The following is a 19,339-nucleotide window of genomic DNA, read 5'->3' as shown; positions in this document are numbered from 1 at the left end:
ATTTCCCTAGTTGTCCCTAAAATATCTTTTATGGCTATTCCCTCCACCTCTCTGAACCAGGATCCAATCGAGTTCGTGTGGTACATTTGTTTGTTGTGTTTCTTTGGTCTAGTAATAAACAGACCATACATTTTTCTTCCACATTATCCTCTTCTTAAAGAGTCCAGGCCAATTGTCTCGTTGAGCATCCCGTGGTCTGAATATGTCCGATTGTGTCCTTGTGGTGGTATTTGATTTGTTCCACAATCCCCCTATTTGTTGTAACTGGGAGATGGGGCCAAAGGCATAGCTGATTCAGGGTGAACATTAAAATTACTTTGTAGATGATAGTGAGCCTGTCATGTTAAGCAAGCTCTTAATAGCAAGTTGTAGGTTTTTCCTGCCCCCATGTAAAAAAAAAAAACTTACTGTTTATTTAACTCAAAGAATTATAGGTAGTACATTAAAAACATGGGGGCCAGTGAGAACCTGGAGGTAGTGACCTTGGAGGAAGGTTTGCCCTCACCAGCTGTGTTGAGGGGCTCTGGCTTCAGAGGTGGCGTCACTCCCATTCTACTGTTTACCAGCTGTGTGGCTTTGGGCAAGTTGCCTAGTCTCAAAGTCCCCTTTGCTCCTCCATAAAATGATGATAATAATAAAATTGTTAGTGAGCCTCAAATAAGATAATGCCGGGCACTCGCCCACACTTGCCTGTTGGTGCTCATTATTTTAGTGGACCCTCCGGAAGGGTGGGTGTAGGTGAGGCAGATGGGGGTGCAGTGGGCAAGGCTGGTATGCCAAATGGAACAGCTTGTCCTTGATGACATGGCAGGGGTTGGGTGTGCTCCTTGGCCACATGGCCATAGGTGAACTCCTTCAACTCTAGCTTTTCTGGGTGGTCTCCCCCTTCAGTGAACATGCTGTTTCTCTGTTTGCTAATATTTCTGATGCTCCAGGAGACTAGGAGACTGACTAAATCCTCTTAGTATATGTGGGGTTAATGAATTTAGTTCCCCACAATCTTTTTTCTTTGACTGTCACATCTCACTTGCCCTGTATGTTCCCACTTGTTCTAAAATGCTCATCTTCTTCCTCATGGCCCACTGATTCTCCCTTTTATCATTCCTTTTCAGGCAGGTGACTGCCTGGCAAAAACTGTACAGGGATAGAGCAGCACTACACAGGAGCAGAGGATAGAGCTTCTTGTCAAATACCCAGAGGGGAAACTCTTTTCTTTTTTTATAAATTTTGTGTTTTTTGTAACTATTTGACCTCACTCTAGTATTCTAAGGACTATGTTATCATCCTCCCCCATTTCTCCTCCCAGGAAGACACTTTATAGACATAATTTTTTAAGTCATATCTATTGAGGGGTAATTGACATACAGTAAAATTTGCCGTTTTTCACTTGCATAGTTAGATGAGTTTTTACCCATGTGTACAGTCACTTAATCACCACCACAACCAACACATTCCAATTCTTTGGAATTCCCCAAAGAATTCCCTTATGCTTTTCTGTGACTGGCTAGATCTTTAAGTAATAAAACAAACTTTTGACCTGAGATAGTTGATACTATCATGCTTGAAAAGGTTATCAATATTGTACCCAGCCAACCCTCCTAAATTTCTGTGCTCTGTCTGGACGAAGCCTTCCGCTGGGAGCTGGGAGAGGAGCCAGTCGGCTGCTTCCTACTGAGGTTCCCTAGGAGTGTGTCTAATTGGAAGTGTTGACTGAGATAGTTCATATAATTTTGATATTTACATATAAGACCAGAATATCATGGACTTGAAGATAAAGATTAGATTTGCCTTTCGTTAAGAGTTTTCTTTGAATCAACTCAAAATGGATTAGAGATCCAAACATAAGAAACATGATACTATATAACCATTAGAATAAAACGAGGGCGAATTCCTTTATAACTAGAAGTTGGGAAAGACTTTTAAACTAGGACTCAAACTCCAGAAACAATAAAAGGATGATAAATTTGATGCCATTAAATGTTTTACAATTTTTAAGCTTTGTATTGTAAAAATATACCATAAACAAACAAAAATGACAAACTGGAGAAAATATTCATAATATAGATAAGTTCTAATATCTCTAATATAGAAAGAACTCTGAAAAATCAAAGTTAAAAATTACCAAAAATGGTGTAGAAAGAAAGGACAGAAGACATGAATAGCTATATAAAAAGCTGTATAATGGCCCTTCACCATATGAAAGGATCAAATTGACTTTATAATAAGAGAAATACAAACTAAAGCTACCCTGAGATACCATTTGTCTCCTTTGTCAGATTGACAAAAAATGATTTTGACAAGCCACTCTGATGGCAGAGCTGTGGGAGAACAGGCATTGTTACACATTGCTGTCAGGAGTGAAAATAATTCAGTCCCTGTGAAGAGGAATGTTACAATATCTAGAGTACATATGCATTTATCATTTGATCCACAACCTACTTCTAGAAATTTACCCTGGATATATACTCCCACAAATGCAAAATAAATGCAAAAAGTTTTTTTTTATTGCTGTGTAATTTGTAATGGGAAAATAGTTAACACAACTTAAATGCCCATCTGTAGGAGACTATCATACATCACACAGTGAATTACTATGCAACCCTGAGAAAGAATAAGAAAGATTTCCATGAACTGGTATACAGTAAGTTCAGGGATGTATTGAAAAAACAAGTTGCAAAAGAGTGTGTATATGTTTGAAGAAACAAGAATAAGTTAGAAATTAATAAAAATGGTTAATGATCGATAAGTCAGATTTGGGGGTTGGAGGGGATAGGAATGGGAGTGACATTTTCCTGGTATATCTCTATATGGTTTGATTTTTTTTAACCGTAAAATGTTCAACATATCCAAAACATAAAATCTAAAAGGATGAAGAAACACAAACCCTAAAATTGAATACAAACAGAAACAAGTGAACCTAACTTTATGTCAAATTGCTGGCCACATGGAGAAAAGAATTAATTCACAGACTTTAGAACATAGTACTTTGCACGCTCTGAATGGGATATATTCTAAGAAAAAAAAATACAGAGAAATCTTAAACTTAGTAGTCTTGTTAGTAGTGACATTGGTATAATTCTGGAACTGTGCTGCTTTGGACAAGTTTGAGACAATTTAATTATTAAAAGGAATAGTCATGGAAGTGTATTATTAAACTGAATAAAAAGTGAATCCATGTGTCTATGGTGATATTCAAAAAAAAGAGGGAGATAAAAATTGGACAAAAAGGGAGCTGAGAATAATTCCTAGAGGAAGTGGTATTTTCTCTGTGCCTTCAATGTTGAATAGAAATGGAGCATTAGAAATGAATTGATGACTTAAGAGATGAGCAAAGGCTCAGAGGCAAGAACGTAGACTGCTTGCCTGGAATGCAGGCATGTAAAGTGGCCGGTGAGAGACTAGACTGGGGAATGGGTTCAGGTCACCTGGACACCGAGGAGGAAATGAGGCACCTCCAGCAGGGTTTTGAACACAGTAAGAACTTGTCTGGGGCTGGTTAGGTTCTTTTGCTGTCCTGGGTCTAGAGCCTGACATGGGAATGTGTCACTACAAAGGTGACTGTCTGCTCAGGGATTTTTTCTTAATGACATCCAGCAACACTATTAACTTTAAAAACTTCCATCTGCAAAAATCCATTTTTGGGGTATCTTCACATATTTAAGATACACTTTCCCTGTAGTCAAGGTCGGCAAAATTTTTTCCATAGAGTGATAAGCAGTGAATATTTTAGGCTCTGTGTTCTCTGTTTTGACTATTCAGCTCTACCACTGAAGCATAAAAGCAGGTGCAGACAACTCGTGAATGAGTGAGGGTGGCTGTGTCCCAGTGAAACTCTACTCAATGAAAACAGGTAGTTTGCCAGATTTGTTTCACTGGCCAGTCTGCTAACTTCTTATGTAAAGAAAAGCACAGTTTAATTTGTTTCCTTTCCAGTCATCAGTAGAGAATAAGATAGCAGACAGTCGTGTCTGCTTGCAGAGCCCAGGGATCTGAGGTTTAGGTGATTGTGTGAGTGAAGAGCCCCAGGAATTGACCAGCTTCATGCTGGGGAAGTGCCTGAAAAGCCACTTTATCAGATGAGAATATCAAGTGCTTTATCATCTTCAAATCTCTTTCTTGGAAAATTGGCTTTGTTGATTTTGATTTAGGGGAGCTCTTGTTTAATGAAGTAGTGTGCTCTCGCTGCAACTTTCCCTAAGAATATTTCAATCAAGCCACTGATTTATGCTGCCAGTTATGGAGACCACACTTCACTGCTGGGATACTTACTGTAAGGCTGCTGCTTATCTTTCAGCCAGGACTGCTTGTGGCAGGCAGTGCGCGTAGCTGCAGAGTGAACACATAAGCCGGCATGTGCATCTTTTACCAGGTCATCTTGGGAGACTTTGTCTGGGGCAGCACATGTGAGAATTTTCTGTTAGCACCCACTTTCAAAGGAACCCAGGGTCCTGGTTGTGTGAAAATGAGTGAGCTTCTTTGCAGCAGTGCTCTCAAGGCCTTTGGTCATGGTGAAAGTCATAAAATGCATGCCCTGAAAGGTGCCCAGGCAACGATCAGGTTCAAACTGAGGCTCACATCACCGGGAGTGGAACCCAGAGCCAGTCTTCACTTTCCCACATCCAGTGAGTCACCAATGCAGGGTTGATTGCAGTGGTCCTAAGGATGAGATTTCTAAATGCAATCCATATTACATTGCTTGAAATATGAAATGATAGTAAAACAGATGCTGTTTGGACCATTTGAAGTAGCATCCGTTCCTGATTAGATGCTGACCTCCCTTTACCCTTTCAGTACATTTCTGAAAAATCGTGCTTAAGGAATTTTTGTAAATCAAGCAGCATTTTCCCTTTGCTATACATTCCCACTTCAGGGGACCTTCACTTCCACTTTTGATGATACTATGCGCCAGGCCCCTCCAACAGGTAATTATTAATGGATGGTTGTGGAGGGCATGCCCATGGGAGTGGCCACTAGCATTGCAGCTGGTTTGTACTGTGCAGCCTGCCTCTGTGTCTTAAAGCCAGCATCTCTCAATTGATTTCATTGCAGGATTAAAATGGCCAGGAGAACAAAAGAATCTTAACCCTCATATAGCTCAGAATAGTGTATACCAGCTCTGGACTTGTAAAGCGGCTATGTGTCCTTCAGCCAGAGCCACTGTTTCTCAGTCCAGTTACTGTATCACTCAGGGCAGAATATGCTGTCAGCTCAGAGGAGAGCATACTGGGTTCCTATCCTGCTGGCCAGGACACTGATTCAAGGCTGCTTAGGAGTATTTAAGAATGATCTGGACATCTAGGAGTTCCTAACCCTGCAAACCAAAGGAGCTAGTTTCATATTTTACCCCCAAAGTAATGTTAAAGATAGTGATTGAGTTCCCATGTTAGCCCATTATACATCTCTAATAATAAATGACAAAATCTTTTGAAGTTGAGTAGTACCAGTGCTCATAAAGTCAATATGAAGTATCTAAAATGTAATTGAATGATGGCATCTGAGGATCTCTGCGTTTAGTTTGACAATGGAGGCAGGAAATTTAAGAGTCTGCAAGCTTTCTGGGTCCTTTAAAAATAAGGGTTTGAGCACTTTTGAGTATTTTTTATGATTAAGCAGAATATTATATCTACTGTTGATTTGTAACTTACAGTTTTCCTTTTCCTCAATAGATAGATAGCTCACGTGATTTTAATGCTTATCCTCAGTGATTTAGGGCAGTTTTTGACTTACAAAATGGAACGACAGGGGGAGATAGATTTTTTTCCATGATAACCAATAAGAATTTGAAAAGGAGGAGGAAGAAGAGGAGGAGGATGGTAAAATAGAAGATGTACACTGATGTTTAATAAGGAGCTCACAAGCTCAGCAGGACAGAGACATCCAAATGCCCGCATCCCCCACCCCCAAGGGGAAAGGTGGTGATGGCAGGGGCTGGTGTTGGGGTGCTGGCACTAACCACAGAGCTCCCCCGGGGCCCACCCTGGGGCTGTCTTTGGGGAGAGCAGCAGGAGGGGAGGACGGAGAAGCCAGCATCCCTGGCTGTGTGGCCGAGGAGATCTTTGCAGACTGGGGCTCTTTCTTCCAGGTGTGCCTGCATTTACTCATGTGCTGTTTGTCTATGGAAAAGACTGTTAAGCTGTCAAATAGTGAACTACCTCGGTAGTTCCTGATGCCGTGATCATGGTTTTGGTCTCGTTTCTTTTAGGTTACCCCTGTTTCAGGCCAGTGCTTTTGCATTTCTGGCCCCTGCTCGAGCCATCCTGTCTTTAGATAAATGGAAATGTAACACCACAGGTAATTGCAGTTATTTCCACATATGTCATTGGGGTCCTTTAATGCAGGTGATAGAAGGGAGGCCTGGGCGTGCTGCCCACAGCAGTGTTAAATCCTTTCTGGAATCAGGCACAGAACACACAACCAACAAACAGCTTAGAACGCTCCAATCTGTGGATCGTGTTTCTGTCTCTCTCTATCCACTTGTTCATCCCTAACCCCAAAGCAAGTAAGGACCAGAAAAGGACCTCATTTCTCTGTGCTAATGAAATTGATAAATATGGGGAAAGAATAGAAAAATATTTGTGCTATTTTTCTGCCTCTTTCTTTCAGTGGATGTTTTGAACCACCAGTAAACACTCTCTTTGCTGCAATAGCATCCCTTCTCTGAAACATCTCTGCTTTTTAAGGATCTGGCTGCTTTGGTTTTCTGCAAATGACTTTCATTCCCCCTCCCATCCTCATCGTAGTGATTGCAAAGATCCTTAAATAACCCAGTAAGGTCAGGAAGAGATCAGATAGGGGATTTGAGGAAATCACATAGACCTGTTGTACTCTCAAAATATTGTTAAATTTTTAGGTTCTAGGAGCAAAGTTTTCTAGCCCTCATTTCATTCCTTGCTCCTAGGAGTTACTTTGTGACCACTGATTTGATTTAGGAACAGGAAAAGGGCCTCTTTTATCTAGGTTTTTAAAACCTCAATCAGGCAACCTTGCTATTGGGCATGTCAAAGAGCTGCTTGCAAAGGTTGGTCTTTGTATTAGGCTGGGACTAGCAATGTATATCACTAGTTCAGTCAGCTTTTGAGAAGCCGGGAGCTCTTGTTGATGAATAAATTTGGTTAAATTAGCAATGGGGAATCCACCTTTCAGTATGTTATGCCCATAGTGTTGTAACTTGAATTTTAGGGATGGGTATTTATACAAATTTATACAAATTTACTTAGAACAGCGAGGAAATTCTTCTTAAAAAGAGTAAAATGAATATGTCCCGTGAAACATCAGTGTCACTCCAAGAAAAATTTTGTCTTTGTTTTTGTTTTCAAGATGTTTCGGTTGCCAATGGAACAATGGAGCTGTTACATACAGAACACATCTGGTATCCTCGGATACGCGAGGTAAAAGATAAACATTATCTGCTTATGGCTTCTTTGTGTTTCTACTCATTTTCAGTGTTGGTCGTGACCAATAAATTGCAGTTGCTCTTTTTCTGTTTCAGGTACTGACATGTTCATTTCTGTTGTTAAACTAAATTTAGATGGCATCACTGTAAAATAAAGCATGCAGAAATGCTTTGTGTGACCAGACAGTATTGTTTCTTACTCTCTTTTCCATCCTCCTTTCTCCTCCTCTCCTCCTATGTACCCACAGACCTGTCCACTTACACCCTCCAGCATAACAGCTCCCTTTGGAAGGAGCCACAGAGTCGATAGGTTGCAAAACTATTTATTCTGGCCTCAGTGTTTGCCTGTATTGGTGGAAGGAATTAAAGACACTTGTCTGCTTCAGTGCACTTGAATAGAACAGGGCGTGGGAGTCCTTAGATATGAAGAACAGCTGACAGTTTATCCAGATTTTCCAAAACCTATAAGATCATTCACCATTAGTTCAGAATTAACACAGATATGGCCATTCTGCACAATAGAAACATTCCTTTAGAATTTTTGTCAATAACACTATCTTAAGTCAAGAATCTTTGTACTGCATTGTTCCTCTGAGGCTGGTTATGAATGTTGTGTCTTAACTGAGAATTATAAATTATGTCTGTCTCAATCAGTGGAATAGGCAAGCTGACTCTGTGTCCAGTGCCCATTTCTGTAATACTCTTACATCAGTCAGGTTATACTTAAGTTTGCTAGATCCCAGTAACCCCCACTGGTTTCTTTTGGGGTTTGCCAGGAATTTTCCAGCTATGTTATGCCTGTTGTATAATAACTTGGTGCCTTACAGAATTATCAGTTGTCGTTGCAGGTGACATTTAGAGTGTGTGATGTATAAGCAGCTTGCTCTTATGTCTGTGTCCTCTCTTGCTCCAGATCCAGGGAGCCATCATCATGTCCTCATTGATAGAAGTGGTTATCGGCCTCCTAGGCCTGCCTGGGGCTCTGCTGAAATACATCGGGCCCCTGACCATCACACCCACAGTGGCCCTCATTGGCCTCTCTGGTTTCCAGGCGGCAGGAGAGAGAGCAGGGAAGCACTGGGGCATCGCCATGCTGTAAGTGTTCCAAGACCGTTCAAAAGTGAACAGTAAAAATCTCCCCTCTTCCCGACACTAAGGGACAGCCTCTTTGAATGTTTTGAACATTTATACGAACTTTAGGAGACACTTAAATTAAGATTAGTCTGGTAGTTTAAACTTTATTTGCTTCATACCAGGGAGTTATTGAAGTAACATGCAGCCAAGGTATTCCAAAGACAGATTTGGCAGTGATGTGTAGAGGGACGGTTGTAAGGTTTTAAACTTTGGGATGGGAGTAAGATGGTGGCACCATTAGCTCTTGACTTTTTTTTTTTTTTTTTTTTTAATTTATTTTATTTATGGCTGTGTTGGGTCTTCGTTTCTGTGCGAGGGCTTTCTCTAGCTGCGACAAGCGGAGGCCACTCTTCATCTCGGTGCGCAGGCCTCTCACCATCGCGGCCTCTCCCGTTGTGGAGCACAGGCTCCAGACGCGCAGGCTCAGCAATTGTGGCTCACGGGCCCAGTTGCTCCGTGGCATGTGGGATCCTCCCAGACCAGGGCTCGAACCCGTGTCCCCTGCATTGGCAGGCAGACTCCCAACCACTGCGCCACCAGGGAAGCCCAGCTCTTGACTTTTGAGGTCATGCCAAGTCTCATACACATGAGTTGGAATACCAAGAAGCTGAATCCTTTAGATGAGACTCAAAAATACTTCCAGAATAGCAGGAGACAGAGATGCTGCAGGAGGTGTGTTGGCATCAAAGGTGATGTGGCTCCCAGGTCAGACAGCTCTGTACACCTGTCAGGAAGCTGTTATTCCTGCCAGAGTCCTGCTAGTCAGTGCCAGTCCTTTTGCACAGTACTTGAAGTTGATTAAAGATGTCACTTATCCCTTTTAAGTAATGTCAGTAAAGACATCCAGGACTTTATAAGATTGATTATTAGAGGCACAGAATTCTATATACCACAGATAGAACCCACATTCTCTGTGTGTATCTGTAGAGCATATGTAAGAGTTGACCATATCATAGGGAAATGGTTCCAAGACTCTAGAATTTTACCGATCAGTAAAATTTCTTAAAAAATTTAATAACAATACAAGAGGATTTCTAATTGTTTTTGTTTTGCTTTGTAAAATGTTCTGTAATTATTCAATAACAAGCAGTACTTGTTGAGCCTATGCATCAGTGTTACATACCACTGGTTGTATATATTATAAATTAAGGTAGGTACCAGTGTTATCCCTGTTTAACAGCTAAAGAAATTGAGGGACAAAGATGCAGAGTTAGCTGCCTAGGGTCACACAGCTAGTAAGTGGCCACGATGGTTTTCAAAACCCAAATAGTCTGACTAGAACTTAACCCATAACACTTAGTTTGCTTCTCTGTGTTAGAACATGGTTTACAAATAAAGTGAATCCTTGCATAATTGTAATCCATGTATCATTATAAATTAAGGTATAGGAAAATATCCAGTATTGCTCTTAATTTTCTCATTTCACCAAAGGTTGTCAATATTTCCATACCAGGATGGGTGAGTCGAAGGCATGTAAGAATGTTCACTCAGTGAAATGCAGTAAGTTCCAAAAAAGGAGAAATCGTATTTACCGTCATGCAGTAAACTTTAGGAACCAATAGTAAAAGATTGAACAAAAACCCCAAACGACTTAGAAGCAAAAGAACACCATTGTAAATAACTCAGAGAGGAACTCAAAACTTCACAATTGCTGACAATTTAGCAAATGATGACGATAACAGCACTGGTCACACAGAGCAGTCAGTTGTTCTCAAGAAAAGTCAAATAAAAATAAAGTACATGAAGAGCTTATCTCCAGAAACTAGAAAAACATGATAAAAAATGAACACAGTGAAAGCAGGGGAAAGAATTAGTAAAGATACAAAAAACATGAAACAAACAGAAGTGATACATCCCAAAGGGGGTTCTTTGGAGAATGGCAAACATATACTATAGATAGGCTTCTGGCAGGGCTAATTAAGGTGAGAAAGGAATGCACACACAAAGAGAGGGATAAAACTGCAGCTTCAGGGAAGATGTGTTGAATCTGTGTTCCTGCCCCGAAACTTAAAAAAAATAATAATAAAATAGGTGGTTTCCCAGCTGTTTCATTTGATAAATAATCAAAATTGACTCCTTCTCCCCCTGACATCTGGATGTTAGGGCTCCTCAGAACTTGGTCCTGGGCCTCCTCCTGCCCACATGCTCTTCCCCTGGGACATGTCATCCAGTTCGTGGCATCAACAGACATGCATTATGCTGGTGGCTTCCACAGGAACCTGAAGCCCAGGCCTCTGAACTCAGACTTACAGATCGAACCCCTGACTTGTCCTCTCCATTTGCTGTTACACAAGACATCTCAAACTTCAAAGGAAGAAAGCACCAAACTTTTCATTCCCTCCTTGCCCCCAAACCAGTTCCTTCTGTCGTCCTCTCAGTGGCACAACCAGACGCCCTGCAGTCATCCTTCTTTCTTCACTGTTCCTCATTCCCCACGTACAGCCCATCATTCTGTCCTACCTCCAGAACAAACAAATCCCCAGTCTGTCCTCTGGACTGTCATTGCCACCACCCCCAGCCATCACTTCCAAACTGGTCTCCAGCTCCTTTTTTGTTCCCTTCCTGTGCGTTCTCAGTCCTGTAAAATGCATGGCCATTATCTCTTCAAGACCTCCTCTTCTGTCTCCTCCTTTTGCTGGAATTCTAGAAGCTTTTAGGTCTTGTCATCACAGTGTCTGAAACCTCACATGCCGCCCCTTGGTGGTCTGTTTACATCTCGGGCTTGGCACTCTGGGCCTCTTCTCTTTGGAATCTCAGGTGTTCATGGGAAATGATCTTGAATTACTTCACAGATGCCCTCCTCCCCTCCATCCCTGCTTGTCTGTCTCTTTCTGGAACTTCTAAAATGTTGGTCCTCCCAAAGTTGTCCTCTTACTTTCCTCTCCTGTCTTCCATCTCTTCATCTTTTTTCTCTATTCATAGGAATTTTCCTCAGCTTTATGACTCCTTCCATCGAGGTTTTTATTTCTGCTCTCCTGTTTTTTAGTTTCCGGAGCTCTTCTTTTGTGCTTGGGATGTCAGCTCTATGAGGGCAGGGCCTTAGCTCTATGCTAGTCACCATGGTACTGCCAGCACCTGGTTCACCATCTGTCCCAGGGCAGGCATTCAGTGAGAACATTGTGAATAAGTGAAGGGGGAGGGTTGGGAGGTGTGAGCACACCCTTGACCATGGGAAGAAAAGTCAAAGATGTTGTGGAAGGACTTTCATTCCTAAAGGATGTGCTCCATTGGTTAGACAGTGAGTGTATTACATCTTCAAGGAACAGAGAATTCCTGCACTGTTTAAACTGTTCCTGGAGCTTTGAGAAAGAAGGGAAACTTCACAGTTCTATCCTAATGGCAAATCCTGACAGAGCTAATGCAAAAGGGAGATCCTGGACCAACTTTTTCCTTCCTGGGGTTGTGTAAAACCCTGAGCAAATATATTCAGGTAGTAGCATCTAAAGCTCAGCATTTTTGTCTACTGTAAGGCTCCGTGCAATCTCTAAGATGCAAGTGTATAGAAAACTTTCAGGAAAGGGCCGTAGTATACAGCTCTGCACATACTTAATTTTTGAAGTGCTACATCTATAAACATAATCTGAAAAGAATGTTCCTTGGAACATGGTTTGGGAAAATGCCACTATAGATAATATAATAAAAGGACAATGTATTTATCATTTCAGGAACCCAAGGATGATTAAATATTAGAAAATTTATTAATAAAATTCATTATAGGTCTCTGGTGGGTTTTATTAATAAAAACCATGGTGACAAATTTTTTAAAATTGATCAAGTTCAGCCTATGTCCCTACTGCAAGCAGTGATGAATAAGATTTTTAAATGCCCCATACATTAATGATGAAAGACTTAAATTAGGCCTGCCTATTGAAATCAGAAACTGCGATAAGCATGTTTATTATCAGTATCATTTAAAGTTGTTCTGGATGTGTAGCCAATGCGTAAGACAAGAAAATAAAATAATATGGATCAATACAGAGAAAGTCAGGGAGAAGGGAATGATGACTTGCCCTTAATAATAATTAAAACACATTCCAGAATTTAATAACAATACTGTGACCTGAGACAGGGTAGACATTGGGAGAGCAGAATAGGAAGGCTAGAAACATAACCAATAAAAAAATTAATATTTAGTATATGATGACAGGTCATATTCGAAATCAGTGGGTAATGGGAGAACTGTGTAGGAAAGATAATTATTTGGAAAAAAGCTGGATTTCTGGTTTATATCAGAAATACATTTCAGTTACTTACATATAGAAAATAAAACCATGAAAATGCTACAAGGAAACCTACATAAGTGTTTAATCATAAAAAACAGGTTAGATAAAGCAGATATGAAAAGAGAAAGATTGATTTTACTACTGATGAATTTAAAACTCATATCAAAAACCAATGAAACTAAATTTTAAATGAATCTGGGAAAATATTTATAACAAACTCCACAAGAAAGGCTAATGTTCCCAATTCATGGAGTTTCACCAATTAATTTAAAGGAGAGAAAGTCCTGGTGGAGTAATGAATGAAGGATATGGTACTAACAACCACTTAACAAAAAAAGAAGTACAAATAAACCAATTAGTGTTTAAAAAGGGTTGCCCTCCCTGGTTATCAAATTGCGTATTCACATGGAACGCTTTAGCAGTGGGGGTATTGGTGGTGGGTCAACATGGGCTCCTGAGTCAGCCAATAGATGTGACATTTAGAGACAGACCCTCAGGGAAGAGGAAATGTGGTGAACCAGTACCTGCCGTTTCTAACACAATGCATAAGTCCCGTGTTTTTCCTGAGAATATTTTCTGTTTACTTTTCTTGTGGATAACTTAGAGCCTATTCAAAAGTAGAATAGTGTAATAAATTGCCATGTACCATCCTCAAATGCTCAAGAAAAGTCTCATTTTGTCTGTACCCCCGAATTCATTGAAATTCTAGGATTTTGAGGTTTAATACTAATTAAACAGAGAAATCTGAAGTAAAATAATAGTCCCTCCCACACACCCCCATCCCTCTAAAAAATCTTCTCATGAATAACTAACAAAAATGTAGTATTTATCCTTCGGTATTTTATATTATTGATGCAGAAATACAAACATGTGCACATATACAGCTTTACCATTATTTTATAATTTGTTTTTCATCCCAATAATTTGTCAGGGTCACCTTTCCAAGGCAATGTGTTTAGGTCTGTTTCATTCTTTGTACAACTGCACAATGTTAAGTAGTGTGAAATAGTCTATATTAAACCATTCCCCAGTTGATACTCAAGCACGTTGTTTAAAATATTTGCTGTTGCAAACAATGCTGAAATACCTATTCTCATGTGTAAAGAATGAATATTAAAATAAATGATGATACAGCTTTTTAAATTGATGAAATTGGTAGGGATTTAAAAGTATAAGACCCTGTGTTGCAGTGAGTAGCAAATGGACACTCTTTTTTTAAAAATTTATTTCATTGAAGTATAGTTGATTTACAATGTTATGTTAATTTCTACTGTACAGCAAGGTGATTCAGTTATACATATATATACACATTCTTTTTCATTATGGTTTATCACAGGGTATTGAATATAGTTCCCTGTGCTATACAGTAGGAGCTTGTTTTTTTATTTTTTTGTTTGTTTGTTTGTTTTTGATTATTTTTTGGCTGCGCCACATGGCATGCGGAATCTTAGTTCCCCAACCAGGGGTCAAACCTGTGCCCCCTGCAGTGGAAGCATGGAGTCTTAACCACTGGACCACCAGGGAAGTCCCAGGATCTTCTTGTTTATCCATTCTATATACAATAGTTTGCATCTGCTAATCCCAAACTCCCAGTCCATCCCTCCCCTCCCCGCTCCCCCTTCACAACCCCACAAGTCTGTTTTCTATGTCTGTGAGTCTGTTTCTATTTTATAGATAAATTCATTTGTGTCATATTTTAAATTCCACATATAAGTGATATCATATGGTATTTGTCTTTCTCCTTCTGACTTACTTCACTTAGTATGATAATCTCTAGGTCCATCCATGTTGCTGCGAATGGCATTATTTCATTCTTTTTTATGGCTAAGTAGTATTCCATTGCATATATGTACCACATCTTTCTTTTTTAAGTGTAGGTTTTTTTTTTAATTGAAGTATAGTTGATTTACAATATCGTGTTAGTTTCTGTACCACATCTTCTTTATCCATTCATCTATCTATGGACATTTAAGTTATTTCCATGTCTTGGCTATTGTAAATAGTGCTGCAGTGAACATTGGGGTGCATGTATCTTTTAGAATTAGAGTTTTCTCCAGATATATCCCCAGGAGTGGGATTGCAGGATCATATGGCAACTCTGTTTTTAGTTTTTTGAGGAACCTCCATAGTGGCTGTGCCAATTTGCATTCCCACCAGCAGTGCAGGAGGGCTCCCTTTTCTCCACACCCTCTCCAGCATTCGTTTTTTATAGACTTTTTAATGATGGCCATTCTTTTTTAAAAAAAATTATTTATTTATTTATTTATTTATTTTTGTCTGCATTGGGTCTTCGTTGCTGTGTATGGGCCTTCTCTAGTTGTGGTGAGCAGGGGCTTCTCTTGTTGCGGAGCATGGGCTCTAGGTGCTCAGGCTTCAGTAGTTGCAGCATACAGGCTCAGTAGTGGTGACACACGGGCTTAGTTGCTCCATGGCATGTGGGATCTTCCCAGACCAGGGCTCAAACCTGTGTCCCCTGCATTGGCAGGCGGATTCTTAACCACTGCGAATATTGGCCATTCTGACTGGTGTGAGGTGATACCTCATTGTAGTTTTGATTTGCATTTCTCTAATAATTAGTGATGTTGAGCATCTTTTCATGTGCCTGTTGGCCATCTGTGTGTCTTCTTTGGAGAAACGTCTATTTAGGTCTTCTGCCCATTTTTCGATTGGGTTGTTTGGTTTTTTGTTATTGAGTTTTATGAGCTGTTTGTATATTTTGGAAATTAAGCCCTTGTTGGTCACATCAGCAGATGGACACTGGTCTCTGGGTGGGATTGTAAATTCACCCAACCTTTCTGTATGTATTTAGCAGTTTGTATTAAACACTTTTTAATAAGGTGTTCACTGTTTGACAGATCTGTTCTAGTCCTAGGAACTTGTCATAAGGAGACATTCAGACTCGTGCCAGGGAAGGATGATTCATTGCAGTTGTTTCGTTGCTCCCAGTGTCATACCTTAGGGGATGTGTTTAAATAAGATGTGGTACATCCACTAGATGGAATGCTAAGCAGCCACTAAGGTGCTGATGCAGGTTGCCATCTCTTGAGGTCAGGGCGTTAACTGGCCTGCAAGCTAGTTGGGAAGTAGCATGTAAAGTATGATTTGAGTTTGGGCCAAATGATGATCTGTTTGTGCTCCAGGGGCAAGGATGACATCAGATAGTCCTGTCTCCCTCTCTATCCCAGTGCCTGGGACCCAATGACATGCTCTAAAACAGGGGTCCCCAACCCCCAGGCCGCGGACCAGTACTGGTCCACAGTCTTTTAGGTACTGGGCCACACAGCAGGAGGTGAGTGGTGGGCGAGCGAGCGAAGCTTCACCTGCCGCTCCCCATTGCTCACATTACCACCTGAACCATCCCCCCCGCCCCCCCGTCCGTGGAAAAATTGTCTTCCACAAAACCGGTCCCTGGTGCCAAAAAGGTTGGGGACCGCTGCTCTGAAAAGCCCTGGGAATTGATAGACCAGAATGCTGCATGCTTATCGCCCAATGTGAGATGATGAGCAGTCTTCAAGATTTTTGTCTCTTTTTGCTTATCTGCCTTTTATAATTTTTCTAAATCTTAGTATGCATTGCTTGCATAATATAAGTAAGGTTAAAACAAAGGTAGACAAGCAAAATGTAACATGAGATGGAAAACACCTGGTGTGGTGAACACGAACCCTGGCCTGAGGATCGGGGCTCAGCTCCTGTCCCTTATGTGCTAGGCCAAGTCTTGTGAACTCAGACACATCACCCACCGCTGAGCCTCTGCTTCTGCCTGTCTGCAGTGGGGCTGCCTGCCCTACCTGCCCCACAGGTGTATTTGAGGATAAAAAATAGAAGAGTAGTGTTCACCTGCCCAGTTCACTTACTCAATTTCAGTTGCCAGATTTGAGCCTGAGATCTGGGTGACCTTCCTTGGATTCTGTTATGTGTTTCCTTTCCATTTTTAAACGTGCTTTGAAAAGTGAACACCATAATGCAGGTGTAACTGTCAGGTGGGATGTTGGCTGCAATAATGATAACAGTAATAATAGATACCAGGCTTTTTTGGATCTTAGTATATACTTTGGAAGAAAACCAATAACTTTTTTAAGACGTGAAAATTTTACGTTGGTCTAAGTTTAAAATACACCTGTTTTAGTATCCCTCATTGTCATATTGGTTTTTGTTAAACTTCACCTTCCTGGGGGAGTTGGAATAACTTGGGCACCATTTATGTTTTCATTCTTGAACTGGTACTGGTCTGATGACTTTGTGGTGGTACCAGGTCAGCGAAGTGCCTGCATAGGTGGGGAGATGGTAGAATGGCGGCCGGCTGCAGTCAACACCTCAGGTGGAATGTTACCATGAAGCTGCAGTTGACCAGCTCTCAGTGAAACTGATAATTCCATCTCAGCAATTAGAACTGTGCTCAGGAACAATTAAGCTTAACTTTGACTGAGAATCGACTCTTCCTGCCAACTCTACCTCAGGTTGTAAGGGAAAGGATGAGTCCCTATGGGTGATGAGACATATTGTTGTACGCCTTCATCATTTCAGCGGTGGGAAGCCATCCCACACCTGCCACACATGGGGCACGAGGCGGATGAGGTTGTGTTGAGTCCTGCTGCAGGGGGGTCACCAGCCGACCTGCCTCCTGCAGCATTCAGTGTACCTGGGTCAAGAGTGTGGGACTCGGTAGAGAGAAACTTTTGAGTCAACCCAGGCATCCCTGCCCTCACAAACAGTGTGGCAAAGTAGTTCAGAGCCCAGGCTGTAGATCTAGACCTCTGGCCTACGTAGCTGCATGATCTTGGACTGCTGGCTTTGTTTCTCTGTAAAGTGGATGGTTATAGAATCTGCTGTAGAAGGCTAGGATGATGGGCAGGAAGACCTATGTGTAATGTCTGACACAGAAACCTCTCAGGAATATTATTATTAATATTGAATTCTACTGTATATAGCTTTCTTAAATATTGAAGTTTTACTTTTTGCTTTTAAAAAGTAATTTATGTTCCTTACAAGTAAATCAGAAAATACAGAAAAGTGGGGAAAAAAAGGTCACAAATCACATTGCCACCTGAAGCCAATCCTTGTGAGCATTTTGGATCCTGTCCTTCTTACCTGTTTGCATGCATGCATGCGTGTGTGTGTGTACATGCACTCTTGTGTGGTAGCTGCTTTTTAGTTAATTTATAGTTGTAATTATACTGTGCAGTATGTTGTATCTGGCATCTTGTCTTGTTCCCTTACATAGTGTGAGCTTTTCCTATCAGTGTGTACACTCTTTGGGTTTTCTTATTCTATTAAGGAATATTTAGCCAAAGCATTTACATGGCAATTTCATTTCCATATCTAGAAATGTTAAGATCCAAAAATCATTTCCAAAAAATATGATTTCCCAAATAATAGAGGACTAGCAGCTTTGTAGAGAAATGAGTTGAACACGTGTGGTCAGTTTTGCCATTGAAGCTTTGAGTATTATTTTTAACACAGACATAACAGCCTTTAACCTAGATCATTTTCTTTCTCTCCTCAGGACAATTTTCCTAGTATTACTGTTTTCTCAATATGCCAGAAATGTTAAATTTCCTCTCCCAATTTACAAATCCAAGAAAGGATGGACTGCATACAAGTTACAGCTTTTCAAAATGTTCCCTGTGAGTAGTCACCTTGTTTTTTTTTTTTGGCAATATTGCCTTTGGTTCATATGTAAAATGTTTATATGAGAAGAGGGGTTTTAAGCAGGTCATCCTGGGGGGACCATGTCTGTGTGATGATACCAGGGTACTAATGACCACCCAAATCACCACGGACCTAAAATTTAAAAGCAGTGGAAGTTTCCAATTCTGGAGTCCTTTTAGCAGTATGTGAGAGGACATTGGTTGTCCTTGGAATTGAGGGAGGTCTGACTCCAAGTGGCCTTTTCAGGCCCATTGTCCATTATTCTTATTTTACTAGCCAGATTAGGGCTAAATAACTTCACTGCATAAAACTACTCTCTCTAAATGTGATTCCATTCAAGGAATAGGTTCTAAGCAGATCCCTTATGTGTTTTTTCTGCAAAGTACTGATGATGATGGGCTCTGGGGTTATGATATTCCGACTGCAAGAAGGCGTCTTTTGCCAACAACCACCACTTCTGTTGGCCTGACAGAGCTTTTTCCTTTAACCACTTCAGATCATCCTGGCCATCCTTGTGTCCTGGCTGCTCTGCTTCATCTTCACAGTAACAGATGTCTTCCCTCCTGATAGCACGAAGTATGGCTTCTATGCTCGAACTGATGCCAGGCAGGGTGTGCTTCTGGTAGCCCCGTGGTTTAAGGTCCCATACCCATGTAAGTATTCTGGTGGCCAAGAGGGGTCAGGAGCCCACAAGGGCCCAACCTAGAGGAGTTGGAAGTTGGCAGGAGGCTCTGAAACACGAAAGGCCTTCTTTGTCCCAGAGCATGCCCTAGAAGTCTTACAATTCTGGCCCTTAGAGGATTAGACAGCAGAAAAGGGAGGCAGGAGGCTTTGTCCCCAGAGGGCCATAGTTAACACACAGAGACTAACCAGCTCCCTTCTCAGGTATACTGGTTGTTTCTTTTGGTTCCACTAGGACAAAATCCCAGACATAAAGGGG

The 19,339-nt window shown here is 41.0% G+C and overlaps 1 protein-coding gene across 4 annotated transcripts in view; it reads left to right on the top strand.

Annotated features, from left to right (window-relative positions):
* Positions 1–19,339, top strand: part of SLC23A2 (solute carrier family 23 member 2) — a 141,888-nt gene that overhangs the window by 104,399 nt on the left and 18,150 nt on the right. For all 4 annotated transcript variants that reach the window (XM_082359062.1, XM_082359061.1, XM_082359059.1 and 1 more), the window contains 5 exons: positions 6,203–6,291; positions 7,318–7,388; positions 8,307–8,488; positions 18,254–18,374; positions 18,896–19,052. In XM_082359062.1, coding sequence (XP_082215188.1) covers positions 6,203–6,291; positions 7,318–7,388; positions 8,307–8,488; positions 18,254–18,374; positions 18,896–19,052 — 620 coding nt within the window. The remainder of the gene's footprint in view (positions 1–6,202; positions 6,292–7,317; positions 7,389–8,306; positions 8,489–18,253; positions 18,375–18,895; positions 19,053–19,339) is intronic.

This window comes from Balaenoptera borealis, assembly GCF_965194805.1.
Source record: "Balaenoptera borealis genome assembly, chromosome: 16".
Taxonomy (NCBI): domain Eukaryota; kingdom Metazoa; phylum Chordata; class Mammalia; order Artiodactyla; family Balaenopteridae; genus Balaenoptera; species Balaenoptera borealis.
This window is presented reverse-complemented; position numbering and strand designations above follow the sequence as displayed.